The 19,622-nt window shown below is 44.4% G+C and overlaps 1 protein-coding gene across 1 annotated transcript in view; it reads left to right on the forward strand.

Moving 5' to 3' along the window:
• The first annotated feature begins 4,142 nt into the window (after nucleotides 1-4,142).
• The window catches only part of Lonrf2 (LON peptidase N-terminal domain and ring finger 2), a 37,676-nt gene continuing 22,196 nt past the window's right edge, over nucleotides 4,143-19,622 (forward strand). The window contains exons 1-3 of the mRNA XM_059282280.1: nucleotides 4,143-4,806; nucleotides 15,727-15,845; nucleotides 18,842-18,964. Of these exons, the coding sequence (XP_059138263.1) occupies nucleotides 4,143-4,806; nucleotides 15,727-15,845; nucleotides 18,842-18,964 (906 nt within the window). The remainder of the gene's footprint in view (nucleotides 4,807-15,726; nucleotides 15,846-18,841; nucleotides 18,965-19,622) is intronic.

Consider the following 19,622-nt stretch of genomic DNA (forward strand, 5'->3'; position numbering starts at 1 on the left):
CCCATGCAGTGTGCCACCCACAATGATTGTGTTTTTCCCATATCTCTTAACTTAATTTAGAAACCCCTCCATAAACATGCCCAGAGGCTGTTTTCCATGGTAAGTCTAAACCTCCTCAGGTTGACCAGATAACCCCCACACCTACTCTCTCCAAATAGGCCTCATCTTTTAGTTTCCATCACTTCTCAATGATACCCTCGAATTATGAATCCCTCAGAGCCCTCAGGACCCAGTCATGTCCCCAAAGCCCATCAGCTGGCAACCAAGCCTTTAGCATGTGAGCCTTTGGGGAACCTTTCAGATTCAAACTATCACATAAAGAGAAGTGTGGAGGACAGTAGGGAGGGCATGGGCGCTCCTTTGGTTCCTCTTTTCATTGGAAAGGAAGTGTGTCAACACTGGATGAGGTATGTGGGTGCACAGATTGTGCTTAGATTGTGCAAATTGAGCTTTGCAGATGCGTAGGATGCTGACACAGGTATTGTGGTATCCCACTGTGGTGTCTGAATGTTCATGTCTGCAGTCTCAGCCAAGGGAATGGATCAGCCTGGCCCTGTAGACCTGGGGTGCAGACAGCTGGCAGGCCCAAGGCACCAGTCCAAGCTGGCATACGGGCTCTTTGGTCCAGCTCCCCAGACTGTTATTGCCTCTTGGGAACCTTCAGAAGTGAGAGTGCCAGGTGGCTTGGCACTGTTGGAAGCAGTGCTCCCTTTCCAGGCCTGAGCATAGTGGAACTGATGCTCAGATGATGTGCTTATGTTGTTAAATAAAGGAGATAATACGATCTCAAGCTCAAGTCTGCATCACTGGAGGTAGCACATCTGGATAACAAATTCATTTGCTTGCCACCAGCCAGGCTTTGAGGTCCAAGGGACACACATTTTGTGTGTGTGTGTGTGTGTGTGTGTGTGTGTGTGTGTGTTAATATTTTTCCAAAGTGTTATTTTATAAGCTGATAAAATGGCTGATTTCATGGCTATTCTCAGTGAAATGAAAGCCATAGACTTATGAATGAACTAGATATATGATGGACAGGTGATAATATCAAGTGATTCTAGTTAACTAATGGGATCATGGCAATTTCATTTTTAAGGCATTCCTCACCCTTTGGAGATATGCACCAAGTCATCTGCCTTTTGAAAAGTTTAGGGCAGCAGAGAAGTGGGAGGGGCCATGAGTTGCTGAAACTGCAAGATGGACCAAGGAGGCTTCATTATTCATGTCCTCTCTACTCTATCTAGTGTTGTGGAAGGGTCCCTTCAGGCTTTCAGGCAGTCAGGGAAGACGATCAGGGTGAGGAAAGAATTAAGCTAGGATCAGCCAGATGTTTGTAGTGGTGCTGAGTCAGACCGTTTACAGTCTAACACCAGATCACTTACTTTAACCGTATTTAAGCACAGCACAATTTTTGGAAAAGAGTTTTCTGATAACAGTTAACACAGTCCCAAGTACACAACAAATTTGAGACGTGTTTACACTGAAATTCTTTACAGAGTACATCTGGCTTCTTTCACAAGGATGAGCACTGTTGACTCAGAGATAATGCCCAAGATTTAGAGTCTAAGGAGATTGACTGAGGTAAACATAATGCCTGTGGGTGTCAGGATTGGCCTGCCCCTGAGATAACATAGAAGTTACTTAGGCTGTTGTAAAGGACAAGTGACATCACTCATAAGAATGAGTTTTATGGCCTAGGAGCAACGCTCAAGATTTAGGAGGAAACTGTCTGGGAGATGCATGTGGAGCCTGGCTCATCAGACAGCAGAGGATCACCAGGTTGTAAACCACATCCTTTCCCAGCATTCCAAGAGGAAAACAGGTTAAACATCTTCTTTTGAAGGATGCCCATGTGTTTAACTTTCCTGGCTTCTCCAGTACTTCTCTTTGCCCTCCCCACAGTATGTTTTAAAATCTTCCACATTATAACAATCTTTCCAAAAACCAAAATTATCCTTTAAAAAAGGGTAAACTTTTATTCTTCCTCATTAATTCTTAACTAAGTTGTTTCATGAGCTCTCTTTTTCCTAACATATATGGAGGCTCTTATGTTGCCTACATACCTGCTTAGAATTCCATCTCATGGTGTTGAACTTATTTTTTTTGTCACTAGGAGGGACCTTATCACTAATCATTCCTTTCTATCATAAAATCTATTTAATTATCTATTGAAGCAACCATTCTAGCTTTATATTTGCTGTTACTTACATTCTATATACTTCTGAGAGACCAAAAGTCTGACAGTCTGAGAGACAGACAGACAGGGAAAGGGGTCTGGGTAGATGTGATGACTGATCTTGGTTATCAACTTGACTATATTTGGAATCAACTAAAACCCGAGTGGCTGGGCACTCCTGTGAGGGATTTTCTTGATCAGATTATTCAAAGCAAGAAGACCCACCCTAAATCTGGGCCACATCCTCTGGAGGCAGCTTGCATAAAAGAACATGGAAGGGCTGGAGAGAAAATGGCTCCTTTCCTTTTTGCCTGCTTGCCTCCCTCTCACAGGTCTGTCCACATTCCTTTGCTGGGATTAGAACCAACTACTTTGGGATTCCAATGTAGACTGGAGGTCAGAAGCCTTCTAGGAATTCAGCGCCCACTTGGAACCGCAGAGACATTCAGCCTCACAGACTGAACAGCTCCAGGATTCCCGACCTTCCCACCATGAGATAGTCATTATTGAGCTACCAGATCACATGCCACAAGCCAGTCTAATAAATCCCTTTAACATAGTCATTCTATCAGGTTCGTTCCTTTAGAGAACCCTTACTAATGCAGTAGATTAATGTTCTGTTCACTTGAACATTTCATATGGCCAACTTCACGGTCCTTCTTCCCCTTCCGAGACAAGGATTTCAAATCTCCAACCAGAGGTCTCCTCTGGTAGGAGCCGGTCTGCTTCGCTTTCTTTGTCTGGATTTTCTAACCTGCTGCAATGGCCCAAACCAGACAATTCTGAGGAAGAAGACGCCATCCTAACCACAGACATGAAAGCTTTTTGCCTTTGCCAGACAAACTCCGATTCTAGAGTTCAGATCCCCTCCTCTCTATGGGGTCTGTTTCTTTGTGGACTCTGCCGTGTGCCTGGACCTTTGCTTTAAACAAAACCTGGCTGAGAGCTTGCTTTTTCTGCCTTTTAAATTCTCTAAATTCGCAGAGAAAAACAATCAGCTCTTGCTACCCTAGTCGACCTCATCATGACAGTATTGCTCCCATCTTTTTAGCTCCCATCTTTTTAAATTTTTAACTGAATTTTTTTCTTATAATTTGTTAGTGCACTCGTGTGTGGGAAATGTCACCCTGCCTTGGTTTTTCATTGAGAACAAACTGTCTGCAGTTTCAATGGTGTTTAACAACAAAGGGACTTTCCAACCATCAGGAGCCAGGGCTGCCGTTTCCTTGGTTACCTCATCTGACTGCTCACCTACCTGGTATCAAAACCATCACCACAATCAAGATATCCCCCCTAAAGATTTCTTCATGTGACTTTTCATGCATGTCCTTTCTCCCAACCCCAAATGACCTCCAATCTGCTTCCTAATACTGTAGCTTCGTTTGTACTTTAAAGACGTTTAATGTAAACTGGATGGTTTGTATGTACGTATGTAATCTTCATTGTCTGGATTCTTGTGTTACCGGAGAGCGCAGGGGCAGGGTCTCTTTTGCAGGGTCTTATTCTCTTGGGGATGGTTGACAGGCTTGGAAACAGCTGGGGCCCTGGGTCGTCTAGGCAGCTAGGTCTTGGGGAACAGGCAGGTGCCGAGATGCAGGTGGGTGGAGGACCATGAGGACACTAGGATGCTAGCTTCAGCTTGCGCAGCGACTCGGGGGCGGCGGGAAGAGGATGCGCGCGCACACACGCGCGGGGCCGCCCGCCGGGAGCCGCGAAAAGGTTCAGCCGAGAAGCTGTGAGGGGGGTCGCCACGCTCCCACGGCCACTTAGCTGACGTGAGCCACTGGGGCGCGCACGGCGCCTGGCGCGAGCTGGGGACCGAGCCGCGTGCGCTGCGCTGCGCCACCTGCGGGGGCCCGTCGTGCAGTGGTCGGTCACCGCGGCGGCGGCTCGGAGCGCCCGGTCCACGGACGCGCGTGTCTGACAGCAGAGGCCGCGCTCTTGCCTCCGGGCACCCCATCTCGGCACGATGAGCCCCGAGCCGGCACCCCAGCCTCCGGACCCTCAGGACGTGAGCTGCAGCCTCGAGGAGCCCCCGGCTGAGCGCCTGGAGCAGGGCTCCGCGGCCTTCCTCGCGGGCGACTACGAGGAGGCGGCCGAGCTCTTCCGCTCGCTGCTGGCCGGCCTGGCGCAGCCGGAGCGTGGCCTGTGCCTGCAGCTGGGGGACGCGCTGGCCCGCGCCGGCCGCCTCCCCGAGGCCATCGGCGCCTTCCGCGGCGCCGCACTGCTCGGTCCCCTGCGGCCCGAGGAGCTGGCGGAGCTGGCGAGCGGCCTGGCGCGCTCCCTGGGCCTGCGCGACAAACGGCCGCCTGCGTTGCTGGCGAGGCCCGGCTACGCGTCTGGGTCCCCGGTGCCCGTGGCGCCCCGCGACCTGCTGGGCTGTCCGCGCTGCGGCCGGCTGCTCTACAAGCCGGTGACGCTGGCCAGCGGCATCACGGTGTGCAAGCGCTGCGTGGAGCTGGTCCCCGGGCGGGGGCAGGCCCGGCGCGTGAACGTGGTGCTGAGCGGGGTGCTGGAGAGATGCTTCCCCGCCGAATGTCGCCTGCGCAAGCTGGCGTGCCAGGCGCGGGGGCTTCAGCGCCAGCAGCAGCCCGAGACCGCGCTGCTCAGGTGCCAGCAGGCCCTGGACATGGGTGAGTCAGCCTCGAGGGTGACCACGGACGGGCTGGGCGGTGGCCGGTGGCATTTTAATTTCAAAGGTAGTAAGGTGCACAAGGCGAACAGCCTCACCCTGCAAGGTGGCCAATGTCACATGCCAGGTGCATCGTTCTTGAGTCTTTTCCAAGACTCTGGTGTATGATGTAAAGTAATGTCGAAGAGCTGTAGTGTAAGCCACATAACTTTCAATCTTCTGGTAGATATGTTAACTAGGGTGACAAGAAGCAAGTGATATTTATTTTAACAGTGTTTTTTACTCTATATCAAAATATTATTTACATGTCTTCAGTATTTAAAAGATCAATATTTTACTTTTTTTTTTTTTTTTGTCCATTGTGTTTTTTGCATTCACTGCACTCCCCCAATTCAGATGTGACTTTTTCATTTGAAATACTTCACCTGTGTTTAGATGTTGGAGAAGATGAGAACTGTCCCATGCAAATTCTCCTCCTGGAAAATTGTTTGGTAGCATCCGTGTGTTAAATATGACTGGTTTCTAACACTTTCAAAGAAGTACATATACATGTGCACCAAATGATTGTAAAGTTACCCTTGAGGATGGGAAGATGGCTCACTGGTTAAGCTGCTATTGACAGGTTAGATTCCCAGCATTCACATAGGGGATTCCAAACCGGAACTCCAGTCCCAGGGGATCTGGCGCCCTCTTCTGACTGCCTTGGAAACCGAGAAGGCTCAAAGTCCGCAAACGTACATGTAGGCAAAGCACTCAGACAATAAACAACTAAGGTGGGAAATGAATGTTTGTGACAGCAGAATGGGCCGGTACATTCGATTGACCTTGTGGAATACCACAAGAAAAAAAAAACAAAAAACCAGCCAGTTTCAGTTACAGACTTTGGAGTGCTAAACCCTACAAACACAATGCAAAGTGGAAGCAATTGGACTTGCCAGGCCTGGTAGAACAGATCTGTCTGTAATCCCAGCTCCTAGGGAACCTGAGGCAGGAGCATGGCAAGTTCAACATCTGCCTGGGCTATAGTGTGAATTCAAAGCTCTGTCTTATAATGAAAAGTGTGTTGGGGGGGGGGAATATAGCTCAGTGTCTGAATGCCTACTGATCAAGTGTCAGATTCAATATTCAGTACCACCACCACCACCCCCAAAAAAAACTAGAAAAAGAAGAGAAGAAACAACAGCCGTGCACACAAGCATCTTTGTGACTCCACTTGTTTGAGGGGGAGCAGGCAAATCACTGTAAGGCAGTGGTTCTCAACCTTAGGACCCCTTAGGAGGGGTCCAATGACCATTTCACAGAGGTCACCTAAGGCCATCAGAAAACACAGATATCGACATGAAGATTCATAACTGCAAAGTTACAGTTATGAAGCATCAAGGAAAATAGTCCTGCAGTTGGGGGTCACCACAGCACGAGGAGCAGTATTAAAAGGGTCGAAGCATTAGGAAGGGTGAGAGCCACTGCTGTAGGTTGGTAGAGTGAAGGGTGGTGGTTATTGTCGTCGGTGGGTGAAAGGGACTGTTGATTGTGAGGAGGCAGGGGCGGACTGTGGGTAGTGACACAGTCTATTTCTTGACTCTGGGGATGGAGACACATGTGTGTTAACTTTCGGATCATTCCATGACTATGTAGCTATGTCTTAAGCCTTTTATGTATGTATGTTATATATTTTAGAATTCAGTTTACGAGTTTAGAATCTTGACTACTTCAGTCCTGTCATCTGACGGCTTGTACTGGAATATGTCCCATATTCGTTTTCTAGTCAAAGAGTAAAGAAAAATCAGGTTGCCTAGTTTCAAAGTTTATAAATGAAAAAGGAGACTGGGCATGTAGCTCAGTGGTAGAGTGAATGCTTATCATTCATGAGGCCATGAGTTCAATTCCCAGCACTGCACAAAGACACACACACAAACACACACACACACACACACACACACACACACACACACACTATTAAATTTCATGATAATGTTAGCTCAAATTAGAGGCTTTGGTACAGTATGAAAGGCCATAAATGTTTAAAATGTTTGTGTTTGTACCAATCATTAGCACCATGTCCCAAATACTTCCTTCTTGACTCCTTCCACAGACAAAGTAAGATCGAGTGTTCTGATTCACCCAAGTAGAGGCTTTGTGAGTAATCTTTGCCAATAAGTTGTGAATGTAATTAAATGAATACATATGTTAAAGAGAAGAGATATGTATGAAAAGAATGAATTCAGCAGATAATTGGCTACACACACACATACACCACACACACACACACACACACACACACACACACAACACACAACACACATACCACACACTCAATTGTGAAGCTGGAAGTTAATTAGATGGGAGAAAAAAAGAAAGACTGCACACATCAGAAGTTAGGATGAAAAATCCCAGAAACAAGTTGTGTTAGTTAGGGTTTTTGTCAACTTAACAAAAGCTAGAGTTGTCTGAGAAGAGGGAATGTCAATTAAGAAAATGCCCCCATCTTGGTCTGTAGACAAGCATGTGGCACATTTTCTTAATTGATGCAATCATTGATGCAATGTGAAAGGGGCCACCTCACTGTAGGTGGTGCCACCCCTGGGGAGGTGGTTCTGAGGTATGTAAGAAAGATAACTGAGCAAGCCAGAGGGGAGCAAGCTAGTAACTGATATTCCTCCATGGCTTCTGCTTCAATTCCTGCCTTGAGTTGCTACCTGGACTTCCCTCAGTGGGCTGTGGCCTGGGATATGTAAGCCAAATAAATCCTTTCCTTCCCCAAGTTGCTTTTGTTCATGGCCTTTATCACAGCAATAGAAAAGGAAACTAAGGCACAAATTAATAGAACATTTCCATGCCGGATCATAATGAGACAAAGATAAAATAGAGCAGAGGTATGTGGGACACAGACAAGGGTTCTGAAGTCTGTGGAGTTGGAACCCCAGATGAAGAGTGAAGAGAAAGGGAAATATTTAAAAGAAAAAAAAAGAGCCAAGAATGTTCCACAGCTGATGAAAAATTGTGAATCACTGAATCGAAATTCCCAAAATAAAGAGGGAAACGTTGGAAAGCAGTTAGAGAAGACAGAGTGGGCTTATTTCCTTTGAAGTAGTCATAATAAGACCGGCAGCCAACTTTCACACCAAGCTAATGAAACCGGAAGACAATGGACTAACATCTTCAGATGGCTGAAAGAATAAAACATAAAATAAAGACTAAAAAAGCCTATCTAGAAGTTGTTTTCCATCTAAAAATACCTTTCACAGATGAAAAGGAAGTCAAGATGCTTTGGGCCAAAGCCATGGGCAGCGCTGAGGGACTTCATTGGTATCAGGATTGTGCTACACAGAATCCTAAGGGGAAGGCTTCACTGAAGAAAAGTTACCCATGTAAAATCATGGGACCAAGGAAGGGATGAAGACTAGAAAGTAACCCTAAGAATGAAAGTGGCATCTCAAAAGACATCGATGTTATGTGGCATTTATAACTTACATAAAAGCAAAAGTGAGAGGTAGTACAAAGCCAGGGTGAGCGATAAAGATTGTGTGGTGAGTGTGCTGCCTCAGGTGTGGTAAAAATACTACAAGTATCCTGGTAACTTTTTATAGTATATTCAAGTGAGCAACTACCAAAAGGATGAAAAGGTGAAATTTAAAAGCTCTAGTGAAATAACAAATTTTTGACTCATTCAAAAGAGTAACAAAGGGACCTCTGAGGCGGCTCAGCAGGTAAAGACATCAGCCTTGGGATCTGAGTTCTATCCCCAGAAATCACGTGAACATAAAAGGAATGAACTAACCACAAAGTCAGTGACCTCCCCAGCAAGGCAATCCCGCCCCAGTCATAAACACACAATAAAAAATGTAAAAGTGAACAACGAAGCCGCGGAGAACAAAGGAGACACCTAGAAAAGTGAGGACTTACTTTACATTTCATGTTAAGTGATGTAAATGTTCCATTAAAATGTCGACAGACTGGATTAAATGAAACACGGCTGTCTGGTGTTTCCGTGTGAGAAAAACTTTGGACACAAAGACAAACAGGTCCAAATTGGTAAGAAGTGGCATAGGAAGACTGACAGAGAGAGCCCCGATGTGACAAAATTAGCATCAGATAAATTGAAGGCCAAGTGTATGAAGAGGGATGGAAGGGCTGGAGAGATGGCTCAGTGGTTAAGAGCACTGGCTGCTCTCCCAGAGGACTCGGGTTCAATTCCCAGCACCCACATGGCAGCTCACAATGGTCTCTAACTCCAGTTCCAGGGGATCTGACACCTTCATACCAACGCACATAAAATAAAGTTAAACAAATATTAAAAAAAAAAAAGAGGGATGGCGATGTCTAGGCTATATGATCTGGTTCAACAGAAAAAAAGCAGTGTTCTGAGTGTCCTGACACCTGACAAGTATGTGAGCAGGCGCACACGCCAAGAATACAAGGCGGCAGAACTAAACTTTTGTTTTAAAGAGTTTAAACAAAACTTTTAGTGACTGATAAAACATGAAGAGAAAAGTAGGTAAGGACACATGTCGGAATAGAGACACTGGCATTTTTATTTATTTCATAGGCGTTACTACATGGAGTACTTGCAGAATATATCACCTGTTCGAATTCACAGGACTATGGGCCTGTTGCTATGTAGGCCAACTCCTGGGTTAGACTGTAAGATAAATGCAACCAATATTAGAAGGTTGGAATCAAACAGAGTGTGTTATTCGAACCCTAATCATAAAGGAAATTTAAGCAACAGATAAGTAGACAGTCTCCAAATATTTGGAAACAAAGCAGTGCATTTGTACCAGAACTTGTCTCAGTCGGTTTTCTGATGTCATAACAAAATACCACAAACTGGCTAAGTTATAAGAGAAAGACACTGATTTCACCTAGTTATGAAGGCCAAGAAATCCAGTATCAGAGTGCTGGCATCTGCTGAGGACCCTGCTCTGTGGAAGCAGAGGGCATTGCAAGGCAAGACCCAGCAGGGGGCAGGCACAGAGGCTTGCTTAGATGGCGTTAACTCACCTGCCCTGTGATAGCCTCATTAGCCTGTTCAGGAGAGCAAAGCCCTCCTGGCCTGATCTCCTCATTAGGCCCTACCTCTTAATACTCCTTAACAACAGAGCAGAATATCAATGTGACTTGGGGAACTTCCAGCCACACTGTTACCAATGGATCAAATAAGAAATCACCATTAAAATAAGGAAACATTTGGCCTGAATGGGAATGAGAACTTTCTATTGAGCTGGTGAGAAGAGTCAGTGGGTAGAACCACTTGTGCCTAGATCTGACTGTGTTTGACTCTCCGTTCTCACAAGGATGCAGGAGAGAGGAAGTTCCTGAGAGTTGTTTTTCGACATCCATGTGCACACTGAGACGTGTGCATACCCGCATTCACTAATTAATTAGTTAGAAAAAAAAAAAAAAACATGTAATGCAATACATTAGCTCTTAAACACTACTGCAGTTGTGTCCGATGGTGTTCACATCAACTGCTAGGGACGGCCAGAATGGTGGTCACTCTTACCAGGGATCTCTCACACTGGAGAACACATAAGGGAGTGTCTTCGGTGCTGAGCATGAACTGGGTGGGTGGAGATGGCGAGGTTACATGAATAAATGTTCAAAATACACCTTGAAGACATGGGCTTAGTCCTACAGCACCCTGAATAAACAGGCACTATCTCAGGAGGCCCTCCTGACACCTTCTTACAGCAGAGTTAATTGATGACCTTTCTTAAATTTGGGTTAGTTACTTGGCAGGTACACACACACAATTTCTGCCATACGCTCTCTCCACACAAAGGGATCAAAAGTTACCTTTCCTCTTCCACTGATTTTTGAGTGATTTATGGACAATTTACCTTGATTTTATCAGTGTACGTCTTACTGCTTAGAAAGTGGTTTGATTTGTTTGATGTCCACGTGAGAAGTGAATCTGATTAGTTCTGGACTCCAGGAAAAGCAGCCTTTGGAAAGTGAGGAGTACACTTAAATGCTTTGTTAGAAAAAGAAAAATGATTTGAAGGAAGAGCAGGGCGTTCTTAACCCAGTCAGCTTCCAGACTAAGCTAGCATGTAGCTGGTGTAAGCAGAGGATTGATGGGTAACGGTGAAAATGGATTTCAAATTCAGGTCTTGCATCTCAGGTCTGTATACTCTGTCACGAGGCTTTGTGTTTTGGTTGCGTCTGCGCAAGCTGCTCTAATTACTCTGTTGAGAAATAGAGCTGCTTAACTAGTCAAGCTGGGTCGTCACCCAGGCCAGGGATGGGAAAGAAAACGGGAAAGAAAATGGAAAACACAAGTAGTATATCCGAGAAGAAGCGGTGCAATTAAACACGGCAGTTTATCACAGATGGTAAAACAATGTAAAATAGATGCTTTTACTTAGGAAAATATGAATGGTCCAAAGGGGCCCAGGAAGAAGTAAAAGGTTAGTGTGAATGAGTAATCTGAAAGAGCTTGGAATGTTGCTGAGGGATTGTCTTTGGCCCACAAGCTCCAAAGACTTTCAAAGCTTGATTCCTTTGTATCTCAGACTATAGAGAAACACAGGAATATTCCCATCTCTTTTTATGAGACAGAATGTGTGGACCAATCTTTCACATGTGCATAGATGAGAAATCCTCACCAAATGAGTCTAGCAGCCTATTTTCAGAATCTAAGGACAATTCAATATTAGACAAGTCAGCATAATCCACTGGATGGAGGAAGACACGGTACTTTCATCTTTCAGATCCTGGAACAACCTCCTGGAACATAGCATCCTCTGGTATAAAGCCCTGGTAGGAATCTATGATCGAAGGTAGCCTGGCTAACTTCATCAGTGATTGGACACAGTCTTTATTTTTTGCAATTATCTATGTACGGATGTTTACATGTCTGTGGAACGATCCATGTGAAATAGTGACGACCACACTAATTAAGTCAATTAGAAGTCAATGAGTCCTATTTTAGCTGATGATCAAGAGCTGGCTCATGCTGTGGAGTCTCTTGGTGCAGAGCTCAGGAGTGCAGCATTTTTAAAGACAAAACCCACAATTACATCAGTGTTTGAGGGGGGTCAGAACGACATCCGCCTCTTTGCAGAGCTTAATGATGTTTTCCAGACACTACATGACAATTATTTCTAATTTTCACTTCCACTTAGCTATTTTAGTTTCAGCCTGCACAAACATCAGTTATTCTGGTTAATATGTCTGGACCGTGGTCAGGGTCACGGACAGTCCCACCAAAAGCATTGCCAACGTGGATGTGGCTGTTGGGGTGGAAGGCTGAGGAATGTCTCGAAATAAAACCAAGACAAGATGGCATCACCTTAGCCATTTCACATGTGTGTGCCTATCATGCCACCACATGCCAGAAGAGGGCATCAAATCCCTTGAAACTGGAGTTACAAATGGCTGTGAACTACCGTGTGGGTGCTGGGAATTGAACCCAGATCCTCTGGAAGAGCCACTCAGCTGAGTGCTCATGGCTACTGAGCCAACTCCCAGCCCTAGACATAGTCTTTTGAAGTCAAGAATGGGGGAAGCCGGGCGGTGGTGGCGCACCGCCTTTAATCCCAGCACTTGGGAGGCAGAGGAAGGCAGATCTCTGTGAGTTCAAGGCCAGCCTGGTCTACAGAGTGAGAAACTCTGTCTCGGGGGGGGGGGGGGAAGAATGGGGGGAATTGTATGGGCCTGTGAGAGAGGATGAGGATCCACTATCAATACTTTTATAAGGTGAGAGTGAAAGGAAATAAGGTCTGGAAATAGTATAGTCAAAGAAATGTAACTGTCTGCACACAATGTGGCTGTGTGAGAAACTCAAGAGAACCAGCCGGCAAGCTGCCAGGAGCCATGAGAAACTCATGTAGTGGGCACAGGGTATGCGGCCCATGGAGTTGCCTTTGAAGCTTAGTCTGTAGTTCCAGTAGCTTCTTTGGTTTAGATTTCTAAAACCCTCCAAAGGAGAGTTATCAAAATGCATATAATTGTGCAGTTAAGGAACTTTTACCTAATCTTTCAGTTAGAAATGATTAGTCTACAGTTATAGTTCCCATATAATGACATACTTTTTTTTAAAGGCAGAGCCTCTGAGAATTAAGAATTGTTTTTCTTCCAGGCAGTGAAAAGTCTCCTTCTAAAATATGTTTGTTTGCTGTTGGTTTCTTTTTGATAACCCTCTGAGTACAACTAATGTTGCCTCTATGTACATGGAAGATAGCAGGAAGTTGGGAATGATATTAGTGAAGTTGGAGTGGGGATGGATATGATCATATTTCACTGTATACATGTATAAAATTCTTAAGAATAAAGAAAATATATATTTAAAAAAAAGCATACACTCGGGGCTGGAGAGATGGCTCAGAAGTTAAGAGCATGGGCTGGGACCTGAGTTCACACAGCAGTTCACAACCATCTGTAACTACAGTTGTAGAGGATTCGATGCCCTGTTCTGGCCCCTGAGGGCACCAGGCAAGCATGTGATGCACAGACTTACATGTAGGCAAAATCACCCATACACGTACAATAAAACGTTTTTTAAAAAAAAACATACACTTGCTTATGAGTTCTGTCAATGCCTCTCAGTTTGTATGCACATTTTCAAAGATGGAGCATATAAGATCTCATTATGGATCCTAACTAACAGATAGACATTTTCACTTGATGTTGAGGATGGGAGAGCTTTCAACCTTAAGAGAAATATTCTCCCTTTACCAAAGAATTCCAAAATAGACCTGTATTACCAGAGACAAAGAGTGAGCAAGTGAGTGTTATGTGACATGACTTTCCTGGGGAGATGTAACACACACATCTACTCACCACAGATAGGTAGCCCATGATAGACCAAAGGGTTACTTACAGGAATATGGATGAGGGGTCACTTACAGGAACAGAAATAACTCAAAGACAGCTGCATCGCCAAAGCCCTCCCTAACATGGGTGACATCTCATAGAAGCTGGATATTTAGGGTATACTGTACAACTTGAAGGCAGCTCCCAGTGGCTCAGTTGTTCGACACCCCTCCAAGGCAGCTCAGCTGGTTTCTGCTCCTTCCAGGCTGCTCGGCTGATCTGTTTCTTGCTTGCAGCTTGGCTCATCCTGAGAGTCCTCCTTGCAGCTTTGCCTCTCAGCGGTCTTTATTGTTCCCTATTGGGAGGGAGGGGCTTAGTGAATCTGGTCAGTTTCAGGTACTTCCTGGAGCTATTTTGTGTTGTTTACCTTATGTCTTAAAAATTAGCAACAGGAGTTTTCAATCACAGCTCAGTGAGAAATGATTGGTGTTATGCTTTGATTTGTATCAGTTAAAAAGAAACAAACTTGGGAATGTCTACCTGTGACTCCTGCTCCCCATTGCCCCATTCTTTTCCCTGCCACACCTCTCAATGACAGGTGTCCATAACACATTTTTTTTTTTCAACTTACCATGTCTTAAGTCCTGTCTTAGGTGAGTTTTTCACTGTACATTAGCTCGGTTATCTACATAAACTAATAGGAAGCATATTGGCCTTTGCAAAGGCCCCAGTAAGACTTTTGAGGTCAAAGTCAAGGTTTCAAGGCAAACTGAAAACGTGTTCAGGAAGAGACAAAGGAGTGCATCTAAGTGCTCAGCATAGTTATCAACGGAAAAGTGCAGCTTTGGTCCTGCTGTGAGGATCCTAAGAAGATGGGGGTGGAGTGAGCAAAGTCAAGGGGTGTGAAAAACAGCTGTGAAGGTTCAACTTTGGGGAGCTCTGGCTTTGTGAGTTTCCATGGTACCCTGCCCCTTCAGCACTTGTTAGGCACTGTCTGTCATTCCGTAGAGAGGGTGACTTTGGGGCTTCTCTGGGGAGCTGAGTTTGTCTGTGTCGTCATATGAATGGTCACCAATACATCTTCCGTATGAGAAGCATAGGGAGGAAAGTCAAGAAGGTACTGTGGGTGTAATACAGTTACGTAGGTAAATGGGCATGCACATGGTTGTGTAGGAAAACAAATTATGTTTTACCCCTCTGATACAGTTTCTTGGTGTGTGGCATGTGGATGCGCATGTGTTCCTGTGTGTGAATGTGGAGGCCAGAAGTGAGTGTCAGGCGTTTTTCTCAATGGCTCTCTACCTTGTTTTTGATGCACTGGGGCTCCACTGGAGAGCCTCCTGCCTTTTTTGTTTGTTTGTTTGTTTTTTCAAGACAGGGTTTCTCTGTGTAATTTTGGTGCCTGTGCTGGATCTCGCTCTGTAGACCAGGCTGGCCTCGAACTCACAGAGATCCACCTGGCTCTGCCTCCCAAGTGCTGGGATTAAAGGCGTGCGCCACCACCGCCGGGAGCCTCCTGCCTTTTACCTGTCCGGTGCTGTGACTTCAGGCGTGTTCCACTGTACGCACCTTCCGTTTTTTACTTTGGTTCTTGGCAAGCACTTCACAGATGGAGCCATCTATACATCCCTTTCTATTAGTTTTTAAAGCACAAATTTCTTAGTGTGCTTCCCATGAAATGTATTTCATATATCCCCTTTAAAATACCTAATTATACAGCATGGCTTTATCTGATCCAAAACAGTTTTAGAGTCTAGAAGTGTTTCCACATTTTATAGGCTCTCTTTCTCTTTTTGAGTGTCTTCCAATTAAAAATACAAAATCTGAAATACCTCCAAACCTGAAACTCAGATTTGAAAGCATTTTAGATTAGGATTATTGGATTATGAAATTACTTTATTTATTATTGGAGATTGGGCTTGGAGGAACAGTCAATATTAAATTTGTTTTTCCTTGATGCATTTTGAAGACCAATTAAACTCGTTTCTGTTTTCCTGAAAGAAATTCTGTACATTATACTCAGGTACCTAGTGAACTGTACATGTGGTCCCTGGGAGGAGTTGTTTCGTATTTATCTTTGTGCTTGTTTCCTAATTTAATATGTTTAATGACTGAAAGCAATGTATCTTCAAACACAGCCACATGTACGTCTACTGTCTTTCAGCCCCCGATGATAACTCGCTTCTGCTGCTGCGAGCAGAGATCTATCTAACCATGAAGAACTATGAGCAAGCCCTGTGGGATGCTGAAGCAGTTTGTCAGAGGGAGCCTCTCCTGACTAAGGTGAGTTATGCTTATTCATTGGCTTTGGAAAGGATCTGTTTGATTAAGGTTATGGTGTGTGTGTGTGTGTGTGAGTGTGTGTGCCTGTGGGTATTTGATTAAGGTTATGGTGTGTGTGTGTGTGTGTGTGCATGTATATGTAAGTATGTGAATGCATATGACTGTGAGGGGTGTGCATACAAGGTGTATGCCTCTGTGTGTGTGTGTGTGTGTGTGTGTGTGTGAGTGTGTGTGCCTGTGGGTATTTGATTAAGGTTATGGTGTATGTGTGTCTGTGTGCCTGTGTGTGTGTGTGTGTGTGTGTGCATGTGTATGTGAGTATGTGAGTGCATATGAGTGGGGGGGGTTGCATACAAGGTATATACCTCTGTGTGTGTGTGTGTGTGTGTGTGTGTGTGTGTGTGTGTGTGCCATTGCACTCACCTGTGTAGGTACACGTAGAGGCCAGGGGTTAATGTTGCAATGTATTCCTCAATTGCTTCTCCACCTTATATTTTTATTCAGGGTCTCTCAGTGAACCCCTGGGGTCCTCCTGTCTCCCCGTCCCAGTATGTCACCCTCCCAGCTGTTTTCACATGGGTGGTTGGGATCAGAACTCAAGTGGCTTAAGCATACATGAGACCTCAGAGCCCACCCCCACAGTGACACACTTCCTCCAACAAGGCCACACCTCCTAATAGTGCTACTCCCGTGAGCTTGTGGGGGCCAGTTACATTCAAACTACCAAAGTGGGAAACATTAATTTCAGATGCATGAGTTGAACAAGAAACCACACAAAATGACTCAAATCACAATCAATCTGCTGTTAGAGCCAGAGTTGTTAAAGAAGTCTTGAAAGTAGCAAGAAAATATAATACACAGGGAAATAGCAAGATGGATGGTTAACATCTCATGAGATTCCATGGAGGCCATTCAGCATGGGAGCAGCATATTCAAAGTGGGAATAGAAAACATCGGCATGCCTGCAAGCAAGACCCACGATACAGTATCTACAAGAAATTCACTTTAAATGTGAAGACATGAGTATACAAAAATTGAACCGTCATATTAATCTCAAAGAGCATCAGTAGAAACTTAAGGAATACTTTAGAGACATAGAAGGAGACTTCATCTCAACCTAATTGGCAGCTGTAGAACAATGCACTTAACTATAGCATACATATCTTTTTTAATGCGTTAGATCCAGTGGGCATAAAACAGTATCAAGATCCAAAATATTGAAATCCTCAATTGAATGTTCTCTCAAAACAACTAAAAATAGAAGTCAACAAGAGCAAGAAAAATCTAAGAAGTCCTTATATATCTACAGCTTACTTCTTAAACAATCATTTGGACAGAGAAGAAATCAAAAGGAAACTATCAAGTATTTAAAATTAATGATAAAATATGTTATACATTTAATTTCTTAGATGTCATTAAAGCCATTCTTAGAAGCCGGGCACGCCTTTAATCCCAGCACTCAGGAGGCAGAGGCAGGCAAATCTCTGGCAGTTCGAAGCCAGCCTAGGTTACAGAGTGAGTTCCAGGAAAGACACAAAGCTACACAGAGAAACCCTGTCTCGAAAAACAAACAAACAAGCCATTCTTAGAGGGAAATTTATATTATTGTCATCTCCTATTAAAGGTCAAAGGTCCCAAATCTTGTTTCTATTTTATGAAACTACATCAAGAAGAGCAAATTAAAACCAAGGAGATCAGTTCAGCAGTTAAGAGCTCTGAGTGCTCTTCTAGAGGTCCTGAGTTCAATTCCCAGGAACCACATGGTGGCTCACAGCCTTCCATAATGAGATCTGGTGCCCTCTTCTGGCCTGCAAGGACACATGCAGGCAAAATAATGTATAAATAAATCTTTAAAAAAAAAAAAAAAAAAAAGATAAGAAAAGAAAAAAAAAAAGAACCAAGGAGAGGGGCTGGAGGGATGGTTCAGTGGTTACAAACGTTTGCTGCTCTTCCAGAAGACTTGAGATTGGCCATGGTGGGTGGCTCACAACTGCCTTCAATTCTAGCTCAAGGGCATCCAGCATCCTACTCTGGCCTCAGCAGAAGCCTGTACTCATGGGGCATATATACTCAGTCAGTCACACACAGACACAGAACTAAAAATAAATCTTAAATAAAACCAAGGTGAATGACAGAAAGGAAATAAATGTAAGATCAGTAGCCAGCAGATGGGACCAAAAGGTACACAATACAAGAGCAAGAATTTGGTGAGTGGGTCCTCACCAAACTTTTGAAACTCCTGATCTTCAAAAGACATAGGTGCAGAAAATGAAAAGCTAAACACAGATTAGGAACAGATAAGACTGCAAGATAAGGAGAAGTTGTACTCAGCGTATACGAAGTGATCCTACCAATTCAGTAATAATCCACACAACTGGTTAAATGATAAGGATTTCCAGTGTATTTTACTAAAAGACATCAGACTATCAAGGAAACACACAAGGTGCAGCACCCCTTTAGTCCCAACACCTTCTTCTGACCTCTAAGATTGCCCCTGCCTGTGGCATACACACATGCACAAGTTTAAACAAATGGTGACTGTTAGTATATAGAAGTTATAACTGTTTCACTTGTCGTAATTTACCGTATATTTTGAATTCAAAGTATGCCTGGCTTTTATCTTTTGTTCAACATTGCTTTAAAATTAATGATAAGTGTATTACACACTTAATTTCTTAGCTATTCAAGAGTTTTTGTAAACTATTTCATAAATACCATAAACAATGAAGTTAGGTTGGTGGACTCCCTTTCTTTCTTAGCATGTCCTTTAGAACATCTTTGGGCACAAATCTCAGTTATAGTGATAAGTACATTCTGATTGTAGATGTGTTTATTAAATGGCGAAGTTTGTCTTGAGAGCTGTTCCAAGACAGGGAGATGCGGTGCACACACATCCACCTATCTGCAGTGATAGCGAACTGTTCCAACACTTTCTCCAGGGCTGTTGTCGCCGGATGTGCATAATCTTGCTGTGTTTTGTCTTTGGGTAAATCCAGGGGCATCATATAAAAGCTCAGATTCTTTCTGGCTTGGGAAGAAGTAAAGAAGTCTTAAAGGAGTTTATCTACTGCCTTGCTTTAAACCCCGAATGCAGCTCAGCCAAGAAGGAAACACAGAAGGTATGAGTTCTCGTAGAGGACTTCCTCCTTCAGGTATCGCACGTGGCTTTGTGTCATGCCAGGAGTCTTCCTTGCCTGTCAGAGCGACACATGTGATTTCAAATGCCTGCGATAGTGTGATTCACAGCATAGTAATCATGGGCACCACATTTGATAACTTCTAATTAGATATGCAGCAGAATGTCTGTCCAGGTAATGTACACACACCTCATTTGTGATGAGGCCTTGACATGTGAGGCCAACTTGCCGCGTGAGGCCGTGGAGACAGAGTGCTGGTCCTAGGATTTGTCCTGATCCTAGAGTTTGCCTTGTGAAGCATGTGGCATGCACAGTTCAGCTCCACAGACCTTACCTGGGATGTGCAGCAAAGCTTCACCAGCCTGGTCCAGAAGTGCTGAGTCACACTTTAATGTAGGAGTCCATCCTAGCCAAATGCCCAGACAGTACCCACTGCTCTTTATGTAGCATTTCCAGTGACTGGGGGTTTGGGGGTTCCTCTTGTCAGTGTTTCCTGTCTTAACACAGTTTAGCAGCTACCATATGTCTACATTATAATCTCTGCTGATGAGCATATTTCATTTTGTGATGCAGTGGAACACAAATCAGTCTTTCCTTCCGCAGTTGTGTGGAACCACTTTAGGGACTTAAGAACAGCTTC

This window comes from Peromyscus eremicus, chromosome 16_21, assembly GCF_949786415.1.
Source record: "Peromyscus eremicus chromosome 16_21, PerEre_H2_v1, whole genome shotgun sequence".
Lineage (NCBI taxonomy): Eukaryota > Metazoa > Chordata > Mammalia > Rodentia > Cricetidae > Peromyscus > Peromyscus eremicus.